At 43.3% G+C, this 15,070-nt stretch overlaps 1 protein-coding gene across 1 annotated transcript; it reads left to right on the top strand.

Annotated features, from left to right (window-relative positions):
• Positions 1–5,989: 5,989 nt before the first annotated feature.
• Positions 5,990–14,785, top strand: LOC121557638 (butyrophilin subfamily 2 member A1-like). The gene is made up of 4 exons (XM_045218122.1): positions 5,990–6,095; positions 12,632–12,706; positions 13,879–14,229; positions 14,374–14,785. The coding sequence occupies exons 2-4, from the start codon at positions 12,637–12,639 to the stop codon at positions 14,661–14,663; spliced, it is 711 nt and encodes a 236-aa protein (XP_045074057.1). The 5' UTR covers positions 5,990–6,095; positions 12,632–12,636; the 3' UTR covers positions 14,664–14,785.
• Positions 14,786–15,070: the final 285 nt, after the last annotated feature.

Here is a 15,070-nt window from a genome sequence, read left to right as displayed (position 1 = left end):
GCACCACGTGCTCTCACCACTGGTGTCCCCCAGGGCTCAGTTCTAGGCCCTCTCCTATTCTCGCTATACACCAAGTCACTTGGCTCTGTCATATCCTCACATGGCCTCTCCTATCATTGCTACGCTGACGATACACAACTAATCTTCTCCTTTCCCCCTTCTGATAACCAGGTGGCGAATCGCATCTCTGCATGTCTGGCAGACATATCAGTATGGATGACGGATCACCACCTCAAGCTGAACCTTGGCAAGACGGAGCTGCTCTTCCTCCCGGGGAAGGACTGCCCGTTCCATGATCTCGCCATCACGGTTGACAACTCTGTTGTGTCCTCCTCCCAGAGTGCGAAGAGCCTTGGCGTGACCCTGGACAACACCCTGTCGTTTCTCCGCTAACATCAAGGCGGTGACCCAATCCTGTAGGTTCATGCTCTACAACATTCGGAGAGTACGACCCTGCCTTACACAGGAAGCGGCACAGGTCCTAATCCAGGCACTTGTCATCTCCCGTCTGGATTACTGCAACTCGCTGTTGGCTGGGCTCCCTGCCTGTGCCATTAAACCCCTACAACTCATCCAGAATGCCGCAGCCCGCCTGGTGTTCAACCTTCCCAAGTTCTCTCACGTCACCCCCGCTCCTCCGCACACTCCACTGGCTTCCAGTTGAAGCTTGCATCTGTTACAAGACCATGGTGCTTGCCTATGGAGCTGTGAGGGGAACGGCACCTCCGTACCTTCAGGCTCTGATCAGTCCCTACACCCAAACGAGGGCATTGCGTTCATCCACCTCTGGCCTGCTGGCTCCCTTCCTCTGCAGAAGCATAGTTCCCGCTCAGCCCAGTCAAAACTGTTCGCTGCTCTGGCACCCCAATGGTGGAACAAGCTCCCTCACGACGCCAGGACAGCGGAGTCGCTCTACCACCTTCCTGGAGACATTTGAAACCCCCACCTCTTTAAGGAATACCTGGGATAGGATAAAGTAATCCTTCTACCCCCCCTTACTCCCAAACCACCCCCTAAAAATAAAATAAAACAAAAAAAACACATTGTAAAGTGGTTGTACTACTGGCTATAAGGTGAATGCACCAATTTGTAAGTCGCTCTGGATAAGAGCGTCTGCTAAATGACGTAAATGTAAATGTAAATGTATATTCCCTGTTATTGAGACTACACCTGTAACCTGTGAATACTGCCCCCCTTCTGCGTATGGTGGTGGTGTAGTTGAACCAGCCTTTTTGGTTCACTCCCTCTCTCTCTCTCTCTCTCTCTCTCTCTCTCTCTCTCTCTCTCTCTCTCTCTCTTCTAATTTTCTTGTTATTCTTTGTTCCCTTATCTTATCCATTCTTACACCAAATGTTCCCTCCTTTGGCCATTTAGTTACTATTTTCCTGGTCCTTTTTTCCCCATTTGTCAGAGATATTACCAATATTACTATTTTTGGGAACCTTCTCTTCATGATTGCTACTGGTGTTCCTGCCATCTCTACTTATTGTGTGGTCCAGTGTCTATATTAGGGTGTAAGGTAAATTATTCCTGTTGTCTTTCTCAGCTAAACGTTTTATATCCCTCAGTTAATGGTATTTAACTCCCTAATATATCTTCATACTCTTCTTCTTTCCTTAAATGAGATTTTATCCCTTGCCTTTCCTCTACTACCCTTCTATCAATACTGGATCAATGACACTTGTAATAACTATTTCGCATTAAATTGTGCCCTTTTCTGATAATGTTATAATTGTAGCCTATTGCATTACTTCAGTTTAAAATATAAGTTTGTTTATTCAACAAATCTAGAACCCACTATAAATTGGTGCTATTCCCTCAGCATAATAGCTAAAGCTACTTGCATCCCCTTGTTCACATAACGAAAACAAATTATCGTTTTAGAATTCAACACCTATTTGCATACACCACTGGTGTTAAGCAACCTATCAAATAACGTAATAACAATTATAATTTGTCAAATAACTGTTTTTCAGTCAAGTATTTAGACTTACAGCTCAATTCGTACTAGCTTGACTGTCTCTCTTTTCCCCGCGAACCAGAGCCATAAATTATTTTCCTTTGTTACCACAGCTCCAGTGCAATTGCCAGCCCGCTATTCAATTTCTGTAACTGTCCTTTCTGATTACGCTCTAATTAATAAAACAAACACTGGCTATATAATTTACAAGCATACATTTAATTCACATCCATATTTAATTTTATTCTCAGTAGCTTTCAAATTATCAACTCATTCGGGCGGCGGGTAGCCTAGTGGTCAAGAGCGCCGTGCCAGCAACGGAAAGGTCGCCCGTTTTAATCCCCGAGCCGACCAGGCGAAAAAATCTGCCGATATGCCCCCGAGCAAGGCACCCAACCCTAACCGCTCCTGTAAATCGCTATGGATAAGAGTGTCTGCCAACTGACCACAATGTAATTCCGCGCCACGGAAAATAACTAACTATCTTTCTCCCCGTCTCCTATTCCGGTTGAATACCGGAGTCGTTCAATTTGAAATCAGTCAGCTGCTAAATCGTTCAGTCTTATAACACAAAATGAACATTGACTGTTCTATCAATCTAAGCAACCCATAAACGTAATTTGAAAATCTAATGCAGAATCTATGCTTTATCTGAATGACAAGTAAATCCTCCGTTATTCCAATTCTAAATGGTCTGTATTTCTAGTATCTTGCACATACCACATTTATCACAAAATAGCTTTGAAGGACACAGATCTCACACGCTCAACGTAAATACCTTAGCAGAAAACGAGTCAAACCCACATTCACTGATTTTGCAACAGATATAACGACTTAACTAAATTAATTATATTTCCCCCCTGATATACTAAAATTCCTTGACTATATCACCTCTGCTTCTGGAATGATAGATAACTATTATAATGCTTGAAACCTTTTCTCCCACACGCTCTATGCACTGTCTCTCACCCCCCACGTACGTCTACGTGTTTGGGCGCTCAAGCCAGCACTTATATATTATTCCACTTTTATCCACTCTCCATTAATCAATTACCCCCACATAACATACATCACATGTCAATGTTATTCATCATCCACCGCATTCGTATTTCTAATGATTCTTTATCGCCACACGTTCTATAACATTATCATTCTTTATCTCTTCATCATACCACATCCACACAACGTTGTTCTCAAACACCCTTCATCACTATTTGCATAACCTACCGGAATATTCCTTTACTACGGTCAATTTTAGCATAATCCCATATCCCTTCTAAATTTCCCAACTTTAATTAACCCCTAAAAGCTTGACCGAAATTCAATGTGTCGACGTCATATGATCACCCCCGTACACGTGACCTGTTCCTCCAACAGGATTTCTCTCTCTCTCCTAACGTTAGTAAATGAATATCCACATACTATTAATTCTTCTCTCCCTAATGCAAGATTGGGGCTTTCCCTTTCTCCACCAACCTTAGAAGCTTCAAACGACCTAAAATATAGTCCCTTTCCTTACACTTTCTCCACAAAGACAAGGCTATTATTTTCAGGATTTCTTTTTGTTGTCCGATCACCCACACAGATAAGCCGCCACTCGTGCTTAAATGAGTCAGACAGAATGACAAGCAGGACGAACAATAGTGTCAGACGATTGAACGAAGCTGACCAAAATGACAACGTAATCACAATTGAATGAACCACAGCCGCTCAAACAAATTATTCCCCCGCACAAGATGAGCAGACCTACTCCATCTTATTATTTCTCTATACTTTGAAGCCCTGGTGGCGTTCACAACCATTCACCTACTAGGGATGAAAAGCGCGACATCCAATTTATGCTGTCACCTTCTCAGGATGACTTAACGTTTACCCAATTCGCTGTCTAATTTGTGCATCACCTCCCCCAGGCTGATGCGTCACCTACCTCAAGTACACCATCATGCTTTCGGGATAAGTGTCTTCAGATTCCATCATGATTATTTAGTTGTGGACACTACATCACCACACTTCCTCTCTTGCTCTTGGTTCTCATCTTTGTAAGTCACCTTGATTTAGCACCTGTGTGTTTTATTAGTTTCTTCATGAAAACATTTAGCGAATTCTGTAACGGTAGCTAAAGCAAGAGGCTATAGATAGCAGCACATAACTAGACTACAAATGCATGTTGGGCCGGGTATGCCCTGAGCTCATGAAGTGAGTGCTACTGGCATGAGCTCATGAAGTGAGTGCTACTGGCCTGAGCTCATGAAGTGACTGCTACTGGCCTGAGCTCATGAAGTGAGTGCTACTGGCCTGAGCTCATGAAGTGAGTGCTACTGGCCTGAGCTCATGAAGTGAGTGCTACTGGCCTGAGCTCATGAAGTGAGTGCTGCTGGCCTGAGCTCATGAAGTGAGTGCTGCTGGCCTGAGCTCATGAAGTGAGTGCTACTGCCCTGAGCTCATGAAGTGAGTGCTACTGCCCTGAGCTCATGAAGTGAGTGCTACTGGCCTGAGCTCATGAAGTGAGTGCTACTGGCCTGAGCTCATGAAGTGAGTGCTACTGCCCTGAGCTCATGAAGTGAGTGCTGCTGGCCTGAGCTCATGAAGTGAGTGCTACTGCCCTGAGCTCATGAAGTGAGTGCTGCTGGAACGCTAAAACTCGCCCCCCTCAGCGTCATTAAACCACCTCAACTGGAATCCTACCTGTCTGTCATCTGTTCCCTTACCAGCACACGGGAGAGAACACATGAAGTAAAACCGAAAGAACATACAGTCCACCAAGTCCTCATTTACAGTACAACTCATAATAACCTAAGCATTACGAAACTTCTATTAGAGCAAATAAGCCTCATATGTACCAAAATAGCAATTTATGTTTATCTAGACTAGCTTATATTCAACACACTCTCATCGCCCCCATACAAAACTCGTCACCTCCTTAATAATGAAGGATCTGCTTAACGTGGACAGATTTTGGGACAGGTCTCTCGCTTCGCCTCCATCTCTCTGCCATATCCGCTGAAAGAGCGACGCGGCCCATTGGAGCGGTCGTTACTAGATACCACAGCCACGAAGTCATAAACCCCGCATATTTCTACAATTGATCTTCTTTAAATGTGATTTTAAACCTAACCTTAACAACACTGCTAACCTTATGCCTAACACTAACCTTAACTTAAGACCAAAAAGCAAATCTTCGTTTTTTAAAACATTTTTACGTTAGGCCTATAGCCAATTTTGACTTTGTGGCTGTGCTATCTAGTGGAAACCCATTGCAGCGTATAGGCAACGTTAGACGGTGCTATAGCTTACTTTCGTTTTCGAGGCCTAAAAGGCTCCATTCATTTTCACGCTCCACACCCTTTTCTTTTCTGACATGCTGTAAAGACAGTAAGATTATTTGTAAATACAGTTTAAAGTGGGTTATATTAAGGCTTTCCTTGTCAGCTATGCTTAAAAAACTACAACCTAAAGCAGAGCTTATAGCATAGTTAGGCCAATCATAGTTGATCATGCAAAGTTAAACATCCTGTGAAATGGCGAACTGTAAATTGCCATGTTACGTAATTTTCCAAGGTATTAATTGGATTATTTAAAAAAAAGTACTACCAAACCCCAAATAATTGAAATTGGATTTAGGCTACTGTATAATCACTCCCCGGGACCACCCATACACAAAAATGTATGCACGCATGACTGTAAGTCGCTTTGGATAAAAGCGTCTGCTAAATGGCATATTATTATTATTATTATTATTACTCTACCCTAATCTGTTGATTTGAGCTGAAATGGGCTAATGTAATGTAATCAGGTCTACTGGTTAATGTCTGTTTTTGAACCATCAACCTTACCAAAGAACCTTTGAAAAAACACTATTTTCTAACTGTATACTGTTACAGTTGGTAGCCTACCTGTAAAAAGGCCGTCCTTCTCCTCTCCTCTCTACCTAAATTCCCCTCACAGTCTTACCTAAATTATCCCTCACTCATCAGAGACCTGCCATTCCCAACCAATCAGAGCGCTTGGAAATGCTCATCTGAACACTGCACCCGCCCACTCAGGTCAGAGTGGTATCATCGTCTGAAGGGAGAGGACGCATGTTTCTGAGGACTTTTTATTGTCACATGTCTGAATGTTGTGCGTGCATCGAAATGTAAGTTGGGGGGGTTATTGTTATTTTTTTTACATGCTGTGTAATAATAGGTAATTACCTCTAATTACTTCATGTTACTTTGATAAGTTTCAGTCAAATCACATTTTATTGGTCACATACACATATTTAGCAGATGTTATTGCGGGTGTAGCGAAGTGCTTGTGTTCCTAGCTCCAACAGTGCAGTAGTATCTAACAATTCACAACAATACACACAAATCTAAAAGTCAAATAATCTCCCGTCTGGATTACTGCAACTCACTGTTGGCTGGGCTCCCTGCCTGTGCCATTAAACCCCTACAACTCATCCAGAATGCCGCAGCCCGTCTGGTGTTCAACCTTCCCAAGTTTTCTCACGTCACCCCGCTCCTCCGCACACTCCACTGGCTTGAAGCTCGCATCTGCTACAAGACCATGGTGCCCTGCCTACGGAGCTGTGAGGGGAACGGCACCTCCGTACCTTCAGGCTCTGATCAGTCCCTACACCCAAACGAGGGCATTGCGTTCATCCACCTCTGGCCTGCTGGCCCCCCTACCTCTGCGGAAGCACAGTGCCCGCTCAGCCCAGTCAAAACTGTTCGCTGCTCTGGCACCCCAATGGTGGAACAAGCTTCCTCACGACGCCGGAGACACTTGAAACCCCACCTCTTTAAGGAATACCTGGGATAGGATAAAGTAATCCTTCTACCCCCCCTTACCCCACCCCAAAGAAAAAATTTAAATAAATAAAAAATAAATAAAACATATTGTAAAGTGGTTATCCCACTGGCTATAAGGTGAATGCACCAATTTGTAAGTCGCTCTGGATAAGAGCGTCTGCTAAATGACCTAAATGTAAATGTAATGGAATTAAGAAATATATAAATATTAGGACGAGCAATGTCGGAGTGGCATTGACTAAAATACAGTGGAATAAAATTAAGCAATAAGGCCAGAGGAGGTGTGATATATGGCCGATATACCATGGCTAAGTGTCACGGATTCTGCCGAGGCTGCTCCTCCTCCTTGTACGAGCAGGCGTCGGCGGTCGCCGTCCCCGGAGTACTAGCTGCCACCGATCTTTGTTCTGTGTGTGATTGCTTTTGTCTGTCTGTCACACCTGTGTCCAATTGTTTATTGATCACCTGTCCTATAAGTTCTGTCTGTTTGCTTAGTAGGATTGTGTGTTGTTGTTCGCCTGTCGTAGTGCTGCGTGTTTCGTTTCTTGTTTTCTGTTTTAGTGTTTTACGCGATTGTGCGTAATGCTCGCCTCTGTGTTTTTCGAGGGCAGTTTGTTTACCGTTTCCTTGTTGGATTATTTGAGTAAACTCTGTTGGACTGAGCCTCGGTGTCCTGCGCCTGACTTCCACCCCACATACACCTCACCTTCTTGACACTAAGGGCTGTTCTGACGCATGAAGCAACTGAGGTGCCTTATTGCTATTATAAACTGGTTTACAACGTAATTAGAACAGTACAAATAAATGTTTTGTCATACCTGTGGTATAGGGTCTTATATACCACAGTGTCAGCCAATCAGCATTCAGGGCTCGAACCACCCAGTTTATAATACAGTATATACATATGAAATGAGTAAAGCAGTATGTAAACATTATTAAAGTGACTAGTGTTCCATTATTAAAGTGACCAGTGATTCCATATCTATGTATATGTGGCAGCAGCCTCTAAGGTGCAGGGTTGAGTAACCGGTTTGAAACTGGAACTTGAAGCTCTCAACCTGCTCCACTAGAGCCCCGTCGATGAGAATGGGGGCGTGCTCGGTCCTCTTCTTTTTCCTATTGTTCACAATCATCTCCTTTGTCTTGATCACGTTGAGAGAGAGGTTCCTTTACTTCCCTGTGGTGACAGGGCAGATCTGATCAGATCTCAGCCTGGCAGATTCTCACACAAGGCTGGAGAGAGAGGGTGCCATACATCTTGACACTGTCAATCCAAGTAATTTGTTTCTCTGTCTCTCCAAGAGGTGAATGTTTAAGTTAATGTTTATATTGATGCTGTGTTTATAACCCTGTTATAAGTGTAATGCCATTTGCCATTTATTCATGTACATACATGTTTATACAATGGGTGGGTCTAATCCTGAATGCTGATTGGTTAAAACTGCATTCCAACCGGTCTAATCCTGAATGCTGATTGATTAAAACTGCATTCCAGCCGGTGTCTATTCCACAAGTTGCCACAGGCTAAATCTATGACGTTAAAATGCCTATTTACTCTGTTCCATCTGACTGCGCAATCCACTGTCTCATCAGCCCAGCCAGGCACTTTATAAACTTGATCTCCACTATAAAAAGCGTCTAGACATTATCTCACATTTCTTGTAGACTAACATTTTGTTTTCAACAGCAGAGATTTGTATAAACCTTGCTGTCTGTCATTTGCAACATTGTTCCAATAATGAAATTCGATCTCCTGCTGTCCCATAGTAATGAACGTGTCGGGAGTCGGGACGAGACAGACAGGCAGGCAGCGTTTCTCAGCCAGTCGAAATCATAAATCAGCTGGCATCATTTTTATGGATATATACAACAACAAATCTTTTTTGAAAAAAGGTACAATGAAGCACAGCTAATTACCAGTCATTCCATCTTCAGTTTGAAGTGATTGTGTTACTGTAGCTGTGTTCTTGGCTAGCCACTCTGAACAACAGTGTCTTGACGAGAGAGCACATTTTCTATGCCAGGCGAGATCGCTCCTCATTAGCTCATTGTTATGGATGCTCCAAATAAATGTCACTAGAAAACAGCTTAAACAAATGTAAATGCATCTCCTTTGCTGTTATTCTGGCTGCACTTTTTGACGTGACTGTAAGTTAGCCGTAGTTGCCTAGCTAGCAAGCAAGGGATAAGAACGTTGCCAGCCAGTATGGCAATGGAACATTTAGAACAAACGACTGGGTCGCGTCCATAGATACAGAACAAAAATACTGAATGACTGGGTCGCGTCAATAGATACAGAACAAAAAGACTGAACGACTGGGTCGCGTCAATAGATACAGAACAAAAAGACTGAACGACTGGGTCGCGTCCATAGATACAGAACAAAAAGACTGAACGACTGGGTCACGTCCATAGATACAGAACAAAAAGACTGAACGACTGGGTCACGTCCATAGATACTGAACAAAAAGACTGAACGACTGGGTCACGTCCATAGATACAGAACAAAAAGACTGAACGACTGGGTCACGTCCATAGATACAGAACAAAAAGACTGAATGACTGGGTCACGTCCATAGATACAGAACAAAAAGACTGAACGACTGGGTCGCGTCCATAGATACAGAACAAAAAGACTGAACGACTGGGTCGCATCCATAGATACAGAACAAAAAGACTGAACGACTGGGTCGCGTCAATAGATACAGAACAAAAAGACTGAATGACTGGGTCACGTCCATAGATACAGAACAAAAAGACTGAACGACTGGGTCACGTCCATAGATACTGAACAAAAAGACTGAACGACTGGGTCACTTCCATAGATACAGAACAAAAAGACTGAACGACTGGGTCGCGTCAATAGATACAGAACAAAAAGACTGAATGACTGGGTCACGTCCATAGATACAGAACAAAAAGACTGAACGACTGGGTCGCGTCCATAGATACAGAACAAAAAGACTGAACGACTGGGTCACGTCCATAGATACAGAACAAAAAGACTGAACGACTGGGTCACGTCCATAGATACTGAACAAAAGACTGAACGACTGGGTCACGCTCCATAGATACAGAACAAAAGACTGAACGACTGGGTCACGTCCATAGATACAGAACAAAAAGACTGAATGACTGGGTCGCGTCCATAGATACAGAACAAAAAGACTGAACGACTGGGTCACGTCCATAGATACTGAACAAAAAGACTGAACGACTGGGTCACGTCCATAGATACTGAACAAAAAGACTGAACGACTGGGTCACGTCCATAGATACAGAACAAAAAGACTGAATGACTGGGTCGCGTCAATAGATACAGAACAAAAAGACTGAACGACTGGGTCACGTCCATAGATACTGAACAAAAAGACTGAATGACTGGGTCGCGTCCATAGATACAGAACAAAAAGACTGAACGACTGGGTCGCGTCCCATAGATACAGAACAAAAAGACTGAACGACTGGGTCGCGTCCCATAGATACAGAACAAAAAGACTGAACGACTGGGTCGCGTCCATAGATACAGAACAAAAGACTGAACGACTGGGTCGCGTCCATAGATACAGAACAAAAGACTGAACGACTGGGTCGCGTCCATAGATACAGAACAAAAAGACTGAGCGACTGGGTCACGTCCATAGATACAGAACAAAAAGACTGAACGACTGGGTCGCGTCCATAGATACTGAACAAAAAGACTGAACGACTGGGTCGCGTCCATAGATACAGAACAAAAAGACTGAACGACTGGGTCGCGTCCATAGATACTGAACAAAAAGACTGAACGACTGGGTCACGTCCATAGATACAGAACAAAAAGACTGAACGACTGGGTCACGTCCATAGATACTGAACAAAAAGACTGAACGACTGGGTCGCGTCCATAGATACTGAACAAAAAGACTGAACGACTGGGTCACGTCCATAGATACAGAACAAAAAGACTGAACGACTGGGTCGCGTCTCTAGCAACCCTAGATTTGTGTCTGGACTATATCTTGTGGGAGGATGAAATAGTATGAATAAATTAATTTAAAAAACGTTTTTCATGAAAATATGTAAATCATTATTTGAATATGTTGGTAACCCGTTGTATAAAAGTGATAACACCGCTTCTCAGGCATTATCACTTAAATATTGTATAGTTATAACCCTTAACTAATACTGTTTACATGTGTGCATATCTTTGTCTTATAGAACCACAACAATAAGATTCCAAGTCATTCAGATTACCAAAATCATTTAAACATCCTCAAATGGAAACAGCTGTGTCTGTGAGGTGGTGACTATCAGGAGTACAGTGATGGACCTCAACATCATGTTCTAACCGGACAGCACTATAGAGGACAGAACCAAACCAATCAGTTATAAGTACAGTGAGGGAAAAAAAGTATTTGATCCCCTGCTGATTTTGTACGTTTGCCCACTGACAAAGAAATGATCAGTCTATAAATTTAATGGTAGGTTTATTTGAACAGTGAGAGACAGAATAACAACACAAAAATCCAGAAAAACGCATGTCAAAAATGTTATAAATTGATTTGCATTTTAATGAGGGAAATAAGTATTTGACCCCCTCTCAATCAGAAAGATTTCTGGCTCCCAGGTGTCTTTTATACAGGTAACGAGCTGAGATTAGGAGCACACTCTTAAAGGGAGCGCTCCTAATCTCAGCTTGTTACCGATATAAAAGACACCTGTCCACAGAAGCAATCAATCAATCAGATTACAAACTCTCCACGATGGCCAAGACCAAAGAGCTCTCCAAGGATGTCAGGGACAAGATTGTAGACCTACACAAGGTTGGAATGGGCTACAAGACTATCGCCAAGCAGCTTGGTGAGAAGGTGACAACAGTTGGTGCGATTATTTGCAAATGGAAGAAACACAAAAGAACTGTCAATCTCCCTCGGCCTGGGGCTCCATGCAAGATCTCACCTCGTGGAGTTACAATGAACATTAGAACGGTGAGGAATCAGCCCATAACTACACGGGAGGATCTTGTCAATGATCTCAAGGCAGCTGGGACCATAGTCACCAAGAAAACAATTGATAACACACTACGCCGTGAAGGACTGAAATCCTGCAGCGCCCACAAGGTCACCCTGCTCAAGAAAGCACATATACAGGGCCGTCTGAAGTTTGCCAATGAACATCTGAATGATTCAGAGGAGAACTGGGTGAAAGTGTTGTGGTCAGATGAGACCAATATCGAGCTCTTTGGCATCAACTCAACTCGCTGTGTTTGGAGGAGGAGGAATGCTGCCTATGACCCCAAGAACACCATCCCCACCGTCAAACATGGAGGTGGAAACATTATGCTTTGGGGATGTTTTTCTGCTAAGGGGACAGGACAACTTCACCACATCAAAGGGACGATGGACGGGGCCATGTACTGCACTGAAATGCAGTGCCTAAGAACGCTGCACCACTTGGGATGCCAGCAGGATTTATTTCTATAAAAGAAATCCTAATTCTCAGCTTTTTTAGCAGTTTTTCAATGTGTGTTTTAAAAGAGAGCTCATACGGGTGAGGGCATACCAGCCAACTGTTTTTACATGGTCCTTCTAGACGGATTTAGTGACCAACAGTTTTTTACATGGTCCGTCATTTCTCCGGATTTAGCGACCAATAGTTTTTACACTACCAATATTCAGTCAGACTATAGTCTAATCTATTGGTTTTAACTGAAAGGAGCCATAGTAAGCTACTGAAGGTCTATTGGTTTTAACTGAAAGGAGCCATAGTAAGCTACTGAAGGTCTATTGGTTTTAACTGAAAGGAGCCATAGTAAGCTACTGAAGGTCTATTGGTTGATATCTGGTTCTGATCTTTATAATTTATATTTATTTGTTAGACCAATTGTCTCTTTCAGGAATAATGGAGACTGGACCAGACAGTCTGTTTGTGACCCTCCTGCTTCTCCTCCACAGTTTACACTCTGAGTCTGGTAACTACAGTGCTAATTCCTTCTGTGTCTGGTAACTCCAGTGCTAATTCCCTCTGAGTCTGGTAACTACAGTGCTAATTCCTTCTGAGTGGTAACTACAGTGCTAATTCCTTCTGAGTCTGGTAACTACAGTGCTAATTCCCTCTGAGTCTGGTAACTACAGTGCTAATTCCCTCTGAGTCTGGTAACTACAGTGCTAATTCCCTCTGAGTCTGGTAACTACAGTGCTAATTCCTTCTGAGTCTGGTAACTACAGTGCTAATTCCCTCTGTGTCTGGTAACTACAGTGCTAATTCCTTCTGAGTCTGGTAACTACAGTGCTAATTCCTTCTGAGTCTGGTAACTACAGTGCTAATTCCTTCTGAGTCTGGTAACTACAGTGCTAATTCCTTCTGAGTCTGGTAACTACAGTGCTAATTCCTTCAGAGTCTGGAAACTACAGTGCTAATTCCCTCTGAGTCTGGTAACTCCAGTGCTAATTCCTTCTGAGTCTGGTAACTCCAGTGCTAATTCCTTCAGAGTCTGGAAACTACAGTGCTAATTCCCTCTGAGTCTGGTAACTCCAGTGCTAATTCCTTCTGAGTCTGGTAACTCCAGTGCTAATTCCTTCTGTGTCTGGTAACTACAGTGCTAATTCCTTCTGAGTCTGGTAACTCCAGTGCTAATTCCCTCTGAGTCTGGTAACTCCAGTGCTAATTCCTTCTGTGTCTGGTAACTACAGTGCTAATTCCCTCTGAGTCTGGTAACTCCAGTGCTAATTCCCTCTGAGTCTGGTAACTCCAGTGCTAATTCCCTCTGAGTCTGGTAACTCCAGTGCTAATTCCCTCTGTGTCTGGTAACTACAGTGCTAATTCCCTCTGTGTCTGGTAACTCCAGTGCTAATTCCCTCTGTGTGTGTGACTCATGCAGCAACTAGTGCTTCCTTTTTGTGTGTGTGTGTGTGTGTGTGTGTGTGTTTGTGTGTGTGTGTGTGTGTGTTTGTGTGTGTGTGTGTGTGTGTTTGTGTGTTTGTGTGTGTGTGTGTGTGTGTGTGTGTGTTCGTGTGTGTGCATTATTACTTAGATCTTTGGATGTTTTGAATGGCACATTTCTATGAATTCCATTTGACTGTCTGTGTCTCTTTAGTAATGGGTAATGTCCTAAATGCTCCTTAATGTCTGTCTTCTCTTCAGAGAGGTTTGAGGTCCTTGGTCCAACTGATCCCATTTTGGCTGTGGCTGGTGATGACATCATTCTGCCCTGTTACATCAAACCCAACATCAGTGCTGAGGAGATGACAGTGGACTGGCTGAACCTCGACTTCAAAGACGAGCGTGTCTATCGTTACCAAAACCACAGAATCATACAAGAGGATCAGATTCCCTCCTATAGAGGAAGAACTTCACTGTTTAAAGAGGATCTGTGGAGGGGCAACGCCTCTTTGAAACTGACCAGGGTACAAGGCACTGATGAGGGAACTTACAAATGCTTTATTAAGGCACTGAGCTGGTATGATGATTTCACTATTCAAGTCCGCGTTAAAGGTGAGGTTGATTTTCATGTTAATGTAATAATCTATCTACAGTACAATGACATCACCTCTTTCCTTCATATTACTGGATACAGTATGGGTCTATTTGTTCACAGCCTGTCACCAGTTAACATCCAGTCTATCTGTGCGTCTGTAGCTATAGGATCCAAGCCAGTGGTGTCCATTGAGGGACACAGAGAGGGAGGGATGGGTCTGCTGTGTGAATCTGAAGGCTGGCACCCTGAGCCTGAGCTGGTGTGGCTGGACAGTAAAGGAGTCCATCTCTCTGCTGGTCCTCCTGAGACACACAGAGACTTCAAGGGATTCTACACAGTCAAACAACATGTCATTGTCCAGGAGACTGACACCAACCACTTTACCTGCAGAGTCCAACAGAGCCGGATCAATGAGAAGAAGGAGACAAAGGTTCACGTCCCTAGTGAGTAACACAACATAATATTATTTAGACATGAAACACTGGAGTCATTCATGTTTTAACGTATAGTATATGTGTCGTGTCGCGTCAGTGCTGGCAATTATTGCTGATGAACAAAGGAGTCTGCTCATACTGAACCTTGATCATACGTTTATTCATATTACAAGCTTTCAGCATGAGTGACAGGTGACATGACACCCGGAGAACGGCGTCCCAGATTGCAATGCCCGTTCTGACTTCTTCTACGATTTTCCCCCTATTTATAAACCATGATGCTCCCTCTTCTGGCCAATCACCAGTCTCTCCTGTCCACACCACACTTCCTGTCGGTTGTATGTGGCATTACACCTAAAACATTCCCTTTTGATACTAAATAAAACACCCTTTCAGTTCCACTTAAAACAGTCATAATGTCATA

Source organism: Coregonus clupeaformis, unplaced genomic scaffold, assembly GCF_020615455.1.
Source record: "Coregonus clupeaformis isolate EN_2021a unplaced genomic scaffold, ASM2061545v1 scaf1385, whole genome shotgun sequence".
Taxonomy (NCBI): Eukaryota; Metazoa; Chordata; class Actinopteri; order Salmoniformes; family Salmonidae; genus Coregonus; species Coregonus clupeaformis.
This window is presented reverse-complemented; position numbering and strand designations above follow the sequence as displayed.

Bases quoted from the DNA above. Each gene is read 5' to 3' on its own strand.
- LOC121557638 (XM_045218122.1), top strand. From the start codon at position 12,637: ATGGAGACTGGACCAGACAGTCTGTTTGTGACCCTCCTGCTTCTCCTC. The intron at 12,707-13,878 runs GTAACTACAGTG...TCTTCTCTTCAG, and splicing joins CAGTTTACACTCTGAGTCTG to AGAGGTTTGAGGTCCTTGGT. The intron at 14,230-14,373 runs GTGAGGTTGATT...GTGCGTCTGTAG, and splicing joins TATTCAAGTCCGCGTTAAAG to CTATAGGATCCAAGCCAGTG.